The sequence below is a fragment of the Solanum verrucosum genome, unplaced genomic scaffold, assembly GCF_900185275.1.
Source record: "Solanum verrucosum unplaced genomic scaffold, falcon-dt-bn FXZP01000229.1, whole genome shotgun sequence".
NCBI classification, from domain to species: Eukaryota; Viridiplantae; Streptophyta; class Magnoliopsida; order Solanales; family Solanaceae; genus Solanum; species Solanum verrucosum.
Window position 1 is genome coordinate 4478421 of NW_026020011.1, and position 14474 is coordinate 4492894.

The following is a 14474-nucleotide window of genomic DNA, read 5'->3' on the forward strand; positions in this document are numbered from 1 at the left end:
TAAATTCTATTTTTTCATTAAGTTGTATTAATTTAATAGGATAGTGACTTAAAATTTTATTTTTGAGAGGTCAATTGGGAAACATGTAAGAAATTGTATTATTTTTTATTGAAGCATTTTCATTTATTATCTTGAATATTTTAGTAGCTTTAATGAAATTATCTTCATAAATAATGTTCTATCACTCTTATAACATGAAAAAATTAAAATTAAGTTTGAACCCACATAAAATCACATATACCCGCAATTCGCCCAACCCTACATTATTTTTTAAAAAACCCACTTCAACCCACCCCGCATCCAACCCACCCCACATAGCCTTAAACCTGCCCCCGCCCCGCATCCGCCCAGCCCCATTGCCATCCCTAGTGACATTTAATTGCGCTATTTATCCTTCAAATTAGTTGGTATAATATTGTTTATCTTTTAAAATGGACAGTTTGATCTTATTTTTTGTCTTCACAATTGAATTTATGCCTAGCAAAGCATAAGTTCTTTAAAGGCGTGCAACATAACTTGTGAAATATTATAAACTAGAAGAGGTAGAGCTAGGTGGGGGTTCGTGTGTTCAGACGAACTCAATAGCTTTTCCGTAGAGTCTGTATTTGTACTAAAAAATTAAATAAATATATATGTATATTAACTTATGAACCCTAACAAAATTGATTGACGGTGTGGAAATACTTTTCACGCTAGAGTTGTGAGTTCTAATGTGGATAATTTCAACTAGAAAAGATGGTCCAATGTAAGCTTGAAATTTTGAGGCCCAACTGCATGGATACCCGATTTTAGGATCATCATTTAAGTCATATTCATAGAACGTAAACAATTACAAATTTACTTCGAAGCTACATATGTTTGATGTTAGAGTTTTTCTTGTCTGATGTTTCATATGTCAAACATTTTTGCTTGAAGTTCATACATATTGGATTGACACTTAATCATTTTGCATGATGAATTTCAAGCTGAAATGTTTGAACTTCAATCTTATGAAACTTTAGATATAATATGTTTAAACTTATATTTCGAATTAGGAAAATGTGCACAAGATTTTTTTAAAATTCGGTACATATTAAACAACAGTATACAAACCATGAAATTTGTAGGACAAACTACATAATTAGACATACTCTACCGCCATATATATTATTATTACCTATATACTTTTAAAATATTATTTATCTTACCACTAATTAAGAGTTTCTTACCATATATTTGAAACAGATACACCTAGATACATGTATTTTTGCTACCAATATACTAAATTGGGAGAGATATGAAAGATACATGTGAATCACACTAGATACATGTATCTATATGTATCTGGTGTGATTCGTATGCATCTCGGATACTAAGTACATAGGAGAGTGGCGAACGAGATGGAAGGGAGGCGAGCGAGATTTGTTATATATCTCATATTCATGTGAATCCACTTGGATACAGTGTATCTAAACAAATTACACTTAATTTTGACCTTTTTTTCCTGAGATACATATATTTGGACGTATCTGAATGTATCTGGAAGCACCAAAATTTGGCAAGATTCAAAGTATTGCAAACTAAAATGTATTTAAGTAATTAGCTTCAACTAGTGAAATTTATATAAGTTTCCCAAATTCTTACAATATTTTAGCCCATTAGTATTGTTACAAGTTACAAGAATTAAACTAAAACAACTTTAAAATGTCATTGATCATTCTACACAATTAAACCCACATGCCACTTCCCATGGCCCAATCATCTCACGCAGTCCACTTCATCTTGGAGGCCCAATAACATCACCAAAGTCACCAGGGAAAACCAATGTGTTATACTACTATAGTACTCGATCTATCTATCTCAAAATATTTATCGTATTTTTTATTTGTATGTTCCTTAACAAAATATGAATTGGGAGGGGTATTTGACTATATTTTTGCTCATAAGTAAGCTCTTCTCCATGACATATTTTGACTTTTATCTTTGACCCTATCGATATAAATTTCAACTTCTCCGTTGGAGACGGAACTGGCCTCGTCTTAAGATATAATATTTGTAGTCTTCAAGAGCAATTCCTACAAGGGATAAATGAAGAAAAAGAAAACTTTGTATTGAACTTCTAAATGACAAGTATTTTGAGCCCAACATTTTCACTTTACTGTATATGAGCCCGTCAAATATATGTATATGGCGAACAAAAGCTAATACGAAAGATAATGTATCATCAAACCACTTTGTCCAAACATAATTATAACCTAAACTAGCGGGATTTTACGTTGCTTCCTTATTCCTTTCCCATAATTGTTTGGCTTAGAACTCTGGGCCAGTTGACTCAGGACCCACCATGAATCCCTAGTCATATATATAGAAGATCCAAATATACTGGACCATTTCAAATTGGACCATGAGTACATCCTGGCCCATAAAACTTTGCTAGAAATAATGGAGCTAATCTCAGTAGATATGTCACTAAAAAACACAATGGATTCAGAAAAATAAAAACAGAACCATTAATAATATATATATATAATATACACATATTCTATAACATTTATAGCAGAAAAAGTTCTGCAATAAGATTGAATGTTTTATTTGGCATTTTCCTTAGAAAGAGACTTTTCAAGGCTTGCAGAGAGTGAGTAATTGCATTTGCATAATAAGAACCCCAATTGGATTCTCAAGATATGGTATCAAATCTTTTATCTACTGCCCACCACCCAGTGGCGAAGTCATAATTTTCAATAAGGGGGTTTAAAATCTAAACATAGACACACGAAGTAGCCAAAGGGGGTTCGACATCTACTATATATACCTAAAAATTTATTTTAACCATGTATAAATCATATAATTTTCCGACTAAGGAGGTTTGGATGAACCCCCTCATTATAAGGTGGCTCTGCCACTACCACCGCCACCACCCCCAACCCCCCACCCCCCGGCAATTTTTTTTTAACAAAAAAGTATAATGATAAATATGCCCTTTTGATTTTGCAATTTAGAGTGTATATATCTCTTATTTAAAAATGGTGCATATATACTTTCGATGTCTAACAATTGAGGCATGCTTACCCTTTTTGTTAGCTGACCTATATTGACTGGATTTTTTTTAAAAAAAAAAACAATCCTAAAATTGATTTTATAATTTAAATGCGGTTCACTTACATTAACCAAATACTTATGACAACCAAAATCCATCAACTTTTTTTTTTTTTTTTGCGTACGTCTCCAAAACTATGGGCAAATGTAGTGTAAATTAGCCATAAATTAAGTCATGTCACATTCAATCATCTTTGTCATTTTCATACTCGTCTTGCTGAATCATTGATTATGATATCAATCATTACTTAAAACAATTCAAAGATAATTTTAATATATATAATGTGATATAATTCATTTTGAACCAGGACTACGCACACAAAGATTTTCTCAACAGACCTCACGCTATTAAGAGTTTAGGATGATTGACAATAATTCCAATCACACTTGGAATGTGTATGGCAAGAGTAGATAGATAGATGAAATGGCCTTGTGTTTTCCACAAGTGTAGTTCCAATCAAATATAACAGAAAATGGACCCTTTTCAATAAATATTTTTGCAGCCTTGAATTCAAAATTAGTCATTGCACAGGTGATGCTGACTTTTCTTTAAGAAATTTTGTATAACAATTTCGAATCACTCTTTAAGGAATAGGACACAATAATATAACGTAAATAAGAGAAGTAAGTACCCTTTATTATAAGACAGACTAAAATTTTAATTGCCAACCTTTGTTTTTTATTCTAATGAAGCATTTTCAATTAATGTCTGTTTCTCTAGTTAGAAAAACGGTGAATTAAATTATCCATGCTTTATAACTAGGACGCTTGTTTCTATATCTAGTTAAATAACTATAAAACTTTGACTAATATTTTACGATGTATCTTTTTATCATATTGATATGTAAAAAATTGGAATTTATAGTACTCTTCATATAGTTTTTGAATATCTAAATTTTTTGTTTAAAATATTGAATTAATGTAATCTAATTGAACTTTGAAAGTTAGTCAAATTGACTATCGAAAAGCACAACATGACAATTAAAAGTGAACAGAGAGAAGAGGGAGTATTAAAGTACAATGATTATTCTAGCTACGATACATATAACCATTTCATTATTTTCTCAAGTACAATACACGCTGATTGCCAGCACAAAAAAAATCGTTATAAATTTTTTTATTAAATATTTATTCTATTAAAATGTTTGCATTTTTTTAGAGTAATTAATAAAAGAATAATAAATAATTTGAAATAATTATTTTTAAGAATCATAATAGATAACTTAAGACACAGGTGTAAGAAGAATTATGAAGAATAATAATTTAGTATTTATTAATCTAAACTACCAAAGTACGTAATCCATATATAGTATTATAGTATTTGTTAAGCAACTATCAAAGTCTACTACATCTAGCATGCGGCAATAGGTTAAATGGAGCATTCAAATACTACAACAATTAGTATGAACATTTATTACAAATTTATGTAATGTTAAATATTTCCTACTCTCAAGATTTGGACTATGAAATACTACAGAGTATACGTTTACTTTTATTTGTCCACTTTTAATTTTACACGAATTTTATATTATAGTTGAATGATTATTTACATATTATTTTATAATGTATCGTATTGTATTGTGTTATATTTAATCATTTTACATCATTTTAATAAATACAACATTTGGATAGATTATATCGTTTTCTGTCGTTATATAATGTCACACATCAATAATTTAAAGGATAAACTTACGAGAAAAGTAAATATGGTAAAGGATAAATATGATGATTAAAATATAAGAAAAGACAAAATAAAAAGAAAAAATTAAGATGATGATGCAATCTCATCAAATCGATCGTTACACAAAATGAACTTTTTGTTATTACCTAATGATGAGTTTAACAATAGATACAATAAAATACCTCATCGGAACCTAAATTTGTATTCACCTCTGCAACATCACCTGAACCACTAGTAATAGTACGATACTTATGATTTTGAAAGAGCAATTTAAGTTAAAATCAATGCATTGTGTTCAAACTAATAAAATAATACAATACAATGGGTAACAAGTAATAACCATCAAAACAAGGTGCAAAATACAATAGGATGAATATTTAAGTAAAACTAAATATTTATTGACCAAAATAACCTTCTAAATTAAAGATGGCCACTTCTCCTTACGAGTATTACTACAATCCATTTCTTAGAATTGTCTTTTCTTCATTTTTTTATCTTTAAGTGGTTGGAAAAATTGAAGTCCATTATATAACTACCAAAAACAGTGAACAAAAGTACCAACAATGACACATCATAGAAAAATAAAAAAGAAATATACTGTCCCCCATATTTCCAATTAACTCCCCACCTTTCACCTTTTGTCCCTTTTTATCTGTGAATATTTTTATATTGAATCTAATTGCATCCAAATAGTCTTTTTAATCTTTCTATAAACTCACTTTTACACCCTTTAAACCTTCTTGAATTTTGTGTCATTGCTTTTAAACCCTTTACTTTATCTTTTCTACTCCCTCCGCTCCAAAATAATTGTTATTTCGAAAAAGGGCCAAAATATTTGTTAGATAGGAACAAATTTGATAAATACTGACAACTTTCTAATAGAGTAATAGAATGAAAAGATCCATTAGATAATAAACTATTGAGATTAGAAATAATTTTTAAAAAATTCTCTTTCTGTCTATTGGATTAATTTTTTCTCTCCTTCCACCTATTGGTAGAAAAATGCCATTAATCTCTTGCAATTCCAACTCCCACGTAAATAAGTGGCCAATTATCAATGGTGAAATCAAAATTTTCATTAAAAATTTAAAATATAGATAAAATAAATTTAGATTGAAGCTAAAGAGATTCAATATTTGCCATATAATTAATTCCAACTTCGCATATAATAGAATGTAATTGTTTCACAAAGATTTGGATAAACCCTTGACGGCACCCTAACTTCACCATGCAGACACTACGATCTTCCCTCTAGGTTTGGAACTTGCCTTAAAGTAGAATTCAATAATTTTGATTCAAATTTTATATTTATATTAAAAGATTATTTTGATATCCTAGATCTCGTAAGTAAAAACAGTTAGTGATTCAAAATTCAACACTAACAATATATTCGGTTTCAATTTAATCTCACAAGTGGAGTTAGAATACCTTTATGAAGTAGATTTGTTGTTTTAGATATACGCCTCGATTCAAAAAAATCATTTTCAGAACAAGTTTGAAAGAGATCCAAGGTTGTGATTCAAAATTTATAAAATAAAATTTCCGACTCCGCTACTACTTCCCCTGCATGAGAAGAAAATCCACCCTTTCCCCTAATTAGATATTTCCCCCCACACACTCAAGTCTCTCTCCTTGTGTTAAAAATAGTAGCAGAAAATAAAGTTTAAAAAATTCAATTTATATGGCCCCTAAATAATGAAGTAATACAAAGAAGAATTTGACATGAAATTATTTTCAACTCTGTTCATAAACATTATGATTTTCTCCTAATAAAAAGGCAGCAACTAATTCATAGACAAATTTTGAGAATCCATTGATTGATTTTAAAGGGTACTGGTAGCTGCATTGTCTACTCGAGAGTCGAGTCTCGCCATGTAAGGGAAAAAAGCTCTCTCTTTATCATCTCGTGCAAGATGCAACATCATTTTTCCTTCTCGTGTGTTCTGGTCTTCTTTGATGATGGCTCGGGAGAAGAAGAAACAGATGCAGCCACCGCCCACGAGTCATTGGAGCTATCTGAGCTGAATGAAACATCCATAACTCCTATGGGACTTCCTGGCAATGCACCAAATTTGCGTTTGTTTGAGTTGAAATCAATGTTGGAAGCCACCTCCTGGACTAGCTTATAACAATCTGTCACATTGTCCTGTTTCACACGATTTGATTCCCGTCAGAACAGAATTTAAACGTCGTGAATTCTGAAATGTACGACTAACTTCATTTATAAATGCATAACCAAATTTTCACCCGAGCCCCTCGGCTCTCAAACCAAACCAAACCAAACCACGCCAACAAATCCAAAAGCTCAAACACAAATTTCAGTGAAAGTACTAAAAACAAGGGGGTTATAGTTGGCACATTGATCCTCAAGCACAGGGTTCTACCAAACCAATAACACATTATTGGATCCGCAACTACCAACTAGTACAACAAAAACAACAACAAATATATCCAGCGTAATCCCACAAGTGGGGTACTAACAACTACATAGTCGGTCTAATCCCACAAGTGGAGTCTAGAGAGGGTAGAGTGTACTGTACGCAGACCTTACCCTTATCATGGAAAGCAGAGAGGTTGTTTCCGATAGACCCTCAAGTGGCGTACTACAAGCTAGTACAACAAATTGGGGATATATTTAACTAGAATTTAAGACATGAAGTGATAAAAACATACTAACCTTGACTACTCCGAGAATACCCAAAAGTTGTTCTTGATATTCTTGTCCAATGCAAGGCTCTAGCTTATCAATAACATGTAACATTGTAGCAGCAGCCATAGCAGAAGGAAGATAACACATAAATCTACAATCTGCTAGTTATAAAAAAATTAATCAGTTAGCAAATTAATCTTAGCTTTATCAAGAGCTATTCATAAATTCTGATTCATAATTACCAGTAATTGTGGACAAAAGCACCCTCTCACATCTCCTCAGAAGTTCAAAGCAAATGTGGTCATTTAATCCTAGCCTTCTTGAGAAATAATCAAGAAATGAAAATGGGGTTACTGGATTCATCTTCCACTTGAGTGTAGAAAGTACCAATATCTCCATTCTCTGAATTGTTTTTGGCTCAAACAAGTATCTTGATTCCTCCACCTAAACAAAAAGAATCAAGAAAACACCCAAATCAATAACCCCAACATTGAAATTGTTACAAAAGTTAGGATCTTTCTAAGACCATTGAGCGTTCTGGTGGGATGGATAAGTCCCCTCCACCTAAATATCCCAAGTTAATAACCCCAACATTGAAATTGTTACAAAAATCATTTTTTTCTAAGACTATCAAGGGTTCTGGTAGGATGGATAAGATCCCTCTGCTCTTATTCATTAAACTCTGGTTGGGGTCCTAGGAATGAAGGAGCATTTCCCTTTTAAATGGTCTTACACGCGAATCCAAATTAGTCACTCACAAAGTGAGCACCATACATCCAAGTGATTTCACTTTTTAACGAATGTTAGGCCTTACAAATCTGAATTAGTCGAACTAGACCCACAAAGCGAGCACCAAACACCAAGTCATTTCACTTTTTAATGATTTTAGACCTCATGATTAGCCGAACCAGACACACAAAGCAAGCACCAAGTCACTTTACTTTTTAATGAATTTAGAGTTTAGACCTCATGAATCTGAATTAGTCAGACTAGACCCACACAGCAAGCACCAAACACCAAGTCATTTCACTTTTTAATGATTTTAAGCAACACAAATCTAAATTAGTCAGACTCACAAAGCGAAAGGGAGTACCAGACATCATCATCAACAACAAATATACACAGTGAAATCCCACTAAGTGAGGTCCGGGGAGGGTAAAATATACGCAGACCTTACCACTACCTCCGCGAGGTAGTGAGGCTGTTTCAGAAAGCGAGTGCCAGACATTGAATGATCAAAAAGAGAGGATTTTGCTAAGCACATACTTGAAGATCTAGAAGTAAAGGCACTTGGGTCTCTTCAATTTTTGCAGCTAAAGAAAGACAAGTCACAGCAGCAAGTTGGTTCATCCATGGCTGCTTCTCACTTTGTGACTGTAAGCTAAAAAGAAACCTATCAAGGTAGTTTACAGCAAGAATTGCAGTTTGAGCAGAGAAATTATGATAATCAACACCTTCAAGAATCCATTCAATTGCTTCTTTTCTAAATACAGACAAAAATGGGTTGTTTATCACAACATTATACATTTGATTTTCTTCTTCTTTAGACAACAAAGACTCTAATTCCTCTTTTTCCCATATCAAATCTTGATTTAACAAAGAAACTGATTTGGGTTTTACTTCAAACACTTGAAAGGTCTCATCTTTACAATACAAAGAATCTAACAAAAATGCCATCTTCTTCTTCTGTGAAGAAGAGGGATGTTTGGGGTTTTCATTTACTTCATTTTTTTCCTTTTTTGGTTGAAGAAGAAGCTAATGGAAGATGAATAGGCTCATTTCAGCCATTTTTTCCTGTGCTTTTTTGTAGAGTTTGGGAGGAAGAGAAGAAGGGGATTTGGGCGGAGTGAGATATAGTAGGGAAAATGTTTGTGTTTATATCGTGGGACTTGTGAGGGCATTTTATGGCACTATGTGGGTCCTTCTTCGATCCTGCTAATACGGTATGCTTTTAAACGAAAAAAGTATTGATAATTTTCTTAAATTTGATGCGATTTATTAATTTCATTTTTGAATTATTAATTGTCTCGTCAAGTTTAGGAATATTTTCTAACACCTTTTTGACTTTTTATTACGAATTCAATGTTTCTACAAGAGTTTGAGACCATTTGTTATATCATGTGGAAGATTACGGGTGTATCTAAGTTTGGTTATTTTGAGACCACTTGCATGAATATTGGGTGAAAAATTAAAAGGAAATAATAAAAAACAATTATACGCATTACTTGTTATAAATTATACTAGACATCGGAGCCCGTGCTAGCACGGGCCCAATATGTATCATTTTTTGTTTCAATTTATGTGACAAAGACAAAATTAAAGAGTTAATCAAACTTTAATATTAATTTAAAATAGTTTAAATTTTTAATTATTGTTAACTATGATAAAAAAAATTTTATGTCTTTTAACATTCTAAATTGCTAATTATTGTTGTATGATTTGTAATATCTTTTACGCAATTTTGAAATAATAAAAGTTATTTCTTCTTTCTCAATTTATGTGGTACTAATAAAATTTCGAGATTCAATCAATTTTTTTTGTCTTTAAAATATTCTATTGTTAATTATTGTAAATTATTGTACTTTCTAAGTAATTTTCAAATAATATATATTATTCATTTGTCCAATTTATGTGTCATCGATAAAATTTGAAGAGTTAATCAGATCTTTTACATATTTTTATATCTTTTGAATATTTAAGTAAATAATTATTGTGATTTATAATATTTTATACAATTATTTTTAAAAAATTAAACAACAAACAAAACGAATTCATCATAGGAAAATTATCAAAGCATCCTTGAATACATCAATAATGGATCCCACTTTTTGTTTTAAAAACTATGCATATTGGGAGGATATTTTTGTCCAAAGGGGAAATAAAATAAGTATAAAGCATTAAAGTTTTTTAAAATTTAAAATTGTTAATTCTTATTCTATGATTTGTAATACTTTTACGTCATTTTCAAATAATAGAGGTTATTTCTTCTTTCTCAATTTATGTAGTACTAAAAAAAAAATTGAGATTCAATCAATTTTTTTGGTCTTTGAAATATTTCTAACTGTTAAATACTGTAATTTATAGTAATTTCTAAGAAATTTTCAAATAATATATATTATTTCATTTGTCCCAATTTATGTGTCACCGGTAAAATTTGAAGAGTCAATCAGATCTTTTATATATTTTTATATCTTTTAAATATTTAAGTAATTAATTATCGTGATTCATAATATTTTATAGAATTATTTAGTATAGTAAAATAAATTTAAAAGAAACAAACAAAACAAATTCATCATAGGAAATTACCAAAGCATCCTTGAATACATCAATAATGGGTCCGACTTTTTGTTTTTAAAAAATTGCACATTCGAAGGATATTTTTGTCCAAAGTGGAAATATTGTGTGAAAATTGTGTATTTATTGTGATTTTGAATGTTTTGTGGGGTAATAGGACGCATGTAAAGTTTATGTGTCTTTTTGAAAATCTGGGACAACTTCAAGTATTATTTAATGTTTTTTCTCAAAATCTAATTTACTTTCGTAAATTATGTGTCAGATCAAAATCAGATTAACAAATTCGAAAGGAATGAGTAATAAATATATATATATAGAAATGACATATTTATTATTTAACTATGTAACTAAAAATCTTGTTAGCTTTTGGTTGAAAACTAACAAGATAGTTACAATCATAGTTGCATTGTGGCTTATTATATATAGAATACTCCATGTTTTAATAAGGATGATAAGTATTTCAGATCGAATGGAGTAATATTTATTTTATTTATATATCATAATTGAGATATTTATGTCTTTTAAAAAATATATTTATTTCATTTATGTGTCATAGTTGTGTGTGTTTTTACTTTTATATTATTTTTTAAAAAAGAAAATGGAGGTAGGAAATGGGAAGGAGAAAGGGGAAGGGAGGAGGATTATTTTAGTGGGGGAATCGAACCCTATCGAAATGAAAGTTCAGTAATTAATCAATGAGCTATTAAAATTTTTCTATGTTTATGTATGTACCTACTAAAATATGAGAATCTCTTAAGGTAGGCCATCGGTAATTGGCCCATCGAAAGCTCTAAAATCACATATTTTTTATGGTCCTCTATATTAGAAAATTCACATGTTTTTAATAATTATTTTGCTTGTTTGATATAAAACTGACAACACATTAAGAGTGTGTTAGTGTGAAGGATAATATTGTCTACTCATGAAAATATCTTGTAAAATTATTGATTAATCTAAATATCAAACACACCTAAATATATATAGATTAGTGATTAAAATCCCATCTGCTAATTCTCACATTCTTGACTTCTTTATACTATGAGTTATATAATTTATAAAGGAGAAAAAGGGTTAAAGTAATTGTTTTTCAAAAATATTTTCAAAACACTTTATACTATGGTGGAATAGTCATATATACCTTCGAATCTCTTCTTTTATATATAAAAAAATATCTATTGATTAAAGCGTAATAAGCCATAAATAAAAAGAAAAGATAAGAGAAGAAAAGAAGAGAGAGAAATAGAAACATCCAAAAGTTGCACTGCATGCCTAACATATGTAGCCTTCAAAGAATTACTCTTACCAATTACCATCATCATTCTCACAAATTTCGTCGTTAAATTACTCGTAACTAACATAATATTCATGTATTATGAATTTTAAATTTTAGTATATTGCAGTTTATTGTGTTTGAGATTGGATATTACATATAAGAATGAATTTCTTAATTTTAATAGAGTTTGAGTCTAAGTTACTAAATTTTATCGAATTCATGATGTGGATATCCTCCTATATGTTGTTGAATTACTCATAACTAACATAATGTTCAGATATTATGGGTTTTGAATTTTAATATATTACAATTTATTGTGTTCGAGATTTGATATTTATACGTTTAAATGAATTTCTTAATTTAAATAGAGTTTTTAATCAACACTTTGATATACATACAAAGTCTTTTCGCATTGAATGTTCTATTAAATGAGGGTAATGCACTTCCTACCGAAATATTTTTATTATCAATATTTGAACTAAACCTCTTGTTCAATATAATCATTTACCACAAATCTTAATGGCACAATGTTTAAAATCGACAGATATTATAATTAAATCAATAACGTCTATTTACCTCAAGTAAGTTCATTAAATAAGGTAATATATCTTTAAAAAAAAGTTTCAATTCAAAACTCGAACCTAAGACATGATATATACACTAGAATTTGAAGTCGAATTGTGATCTTTTTAAAAATTATTCTAGCACATCTTTTCTTGGTATATGATATGTTTAATTTAGAGTCAACAGACATGATAATAACTAAATCAATATGTTGGGAGCTAGCTCCCATTGTGCTATGATAAGTTGCTTTCTTTCTATTCTTTTCTTGACCTTTGCTTTTGAGCTTCCACCCTTTAGAGGCTCAATCTCCAATGAGAGAAAAAATAATTATAAAGGATCACAGACATAATCGACGTTGAAATTTTATATTAATGTATAATTTAAATGTCGTATTTTTATTCATAAACATGAAAATTCTTGTCATTTGAAAATTATCAAAATTATAAATCGTGATTTGAAATCGCATGTTCAGAACCACACCATAGTCAAATATGAATTATTATTTTTTATCTTAGTTGACTCCTTTACTTGTTTTACATGATGTTATTTTTTGTTTTATGTTTTAATTCCTCCCAAATACATATTGTATGGGAGGAAGAGAAAATAGTAGAATAATAGATGACTACAATTAGGAGTTCAAATATCTTCATACAATGTATTAACTTTTCAAGTAGAAACAATTGACATTTGAATACTCTATTTATTTCAATTTGATGAGGTAAAATTATTTGATTAGGCACTAAGCTTAAGAAAAACAAATAGATAGTAATTTTGAAACTTATGATCGATCATAAATATGCATGCCATTATATTTGTACGTCTATAAGACTTCTAGAAATGTGGTCTTAAATTGTGACGTTTTTTATAGAGGACGATTTGATGAGGCCGGATCAAGCAAAACTGACAAGTTGTTAGGTTGACAAGCTTCTGAAGATGATGCACACATAAGGCCTTAGACGAAACATCACATCAGAATGGGAGAGAAACGGAAAAAATTGTATAAGTCATGACTCAAGTTCATATGATAGACGTGTTTTGGAGGGCTAACTAGACCAAAAACAAATAATACATATCATGAACTTGATTCGTAACAAGAGCAATTTTCAAGTTTGTCAGGTTCAGTCAATCTTAATTGTTAAGAAACTATAGGCTCTGAGTCCTCATAATTTCAAGTTTAAAATATGCATGAGGGTAATCATAGAGTCCACTATAGTAACAACTTTTGGAAAATAAAAAGTCCACAAAAGAACAAAACTACAACATGAGTTTGGTGCATTAATTCTAGGTTCATAGTCAAGGTAATTAAGTAAAAGGCATATTAGCTTTTGAAAATTTAGATGTATCATACAAAACACAAGTGAACATGAGTTTGTTGGCTATCATGACTATCCACTACCACCTTGTATGATTGATCTCATAAGATCATAGATTGACATTTGTAAAAAAAAAAAGATATACTATCAACTAGTGATGGAGTCAGATATTTTACGTTACTAAAATATAAAGAAGTAAATACACGAAAAAGTCAACAAAGAGATTCAACATCTACTATATATACACAACAAGTGGAGTCTGATAAGGTAGAGTGTACACATATCTTACCACTACCTCGTGGAGGTAGATAAGCTGTTTGTGAAAGACCTTCAATTCAAATGCAGTAAATCCAAGTTCAAAGAAGAAAACATAACAACTATTAAAGAAAACAATGTAAAGCCTATAAGAAAGGAACATGAACAAAAATAAAACAGTGTGATGACCAAAACATAATAAACAACATATGATGATAAATATCAAAAGTAACTACAAAAGTACGACTTATACACCATGTTGACCATTTATATATAATGTAAGTTTTCGAGAAAGAGTTCGGATGAAACCTCTTGTAGCCTTTAAAAGTTAAATTGTGGGTAGTTTCAATAATAAATTTTTTAAATTCT

At 30.1% G+C, this 14474-nt stretch overlaps 1 protein-coding gene across 2 annotated transcripts; it reads right to left on the minus strand.

Moving 5' to 3' along the window:
* Nucleotides 1-6460: 6460 nt before the first annotated feature.
* On the minus strand, nucleotides 6461-9228 carry LOC125820409 (cyclin-D3-3-like). 2 transcript variants are annotated; one of them, XM_049499838.1, is made up of 4 exons: nucleotides 8673-9228; nucleotides 7649-7850; nucleotides 7434-7564; nucleotides 6461-6902 (listed from the first exon to the last, which is right to left on the minus strand). In XM_049499838.1, the coding sequence occupies exons 1-4, from the start codon at nucleotides 9081-9083 to the stop codon at nucleotides 6678-6680; spliced, it is 969 nt and encodes a 322-aa protein (XP_049355795.1). In that variant the 5' UTR covers nucleotides 9084-9228; the 3' UTR covers nucleotides 6461-6677. The 2 variants fall into 2 exon arrangements, with proteins under 2 accessions (XP_049355795.1, XP_049355796.1); XM_049499839.1 differs by having other exon boundaries at nucleotides 6461-6869; nucleotides 8673-9219.
* Nucleotides 9229-14474: the final 5246 nt, after the last annotated feature.

What these genes read in the sequence shown, in the direction of transcription:
- LOC125820409 (XM_049499838.1), bottom strand. Translation starts at nt 9,083, where the DNA reads ATGGCATTTTTGTTAGATTCTTTGTATTGTAAAGATGAGACCTTTCAA. An exon ending in GCTTTTGTCCACAATTACTG is followed by an intron (nt 7,565 to 7,648) that starts GTAATTATGAAT and finishes TATAACTAGCAG; the next exon opens with ATTGTAGATTTATGTGTTAT. An exon ending in GTATTCTCGGAGTAGTCAAG is followed by an intron (nt 6,903 to 7,433) that starts GTTAGTATGTTT and finishes CGTGTGAAACAG; the next exon opens with GACAATGTGACAGATTGTTA.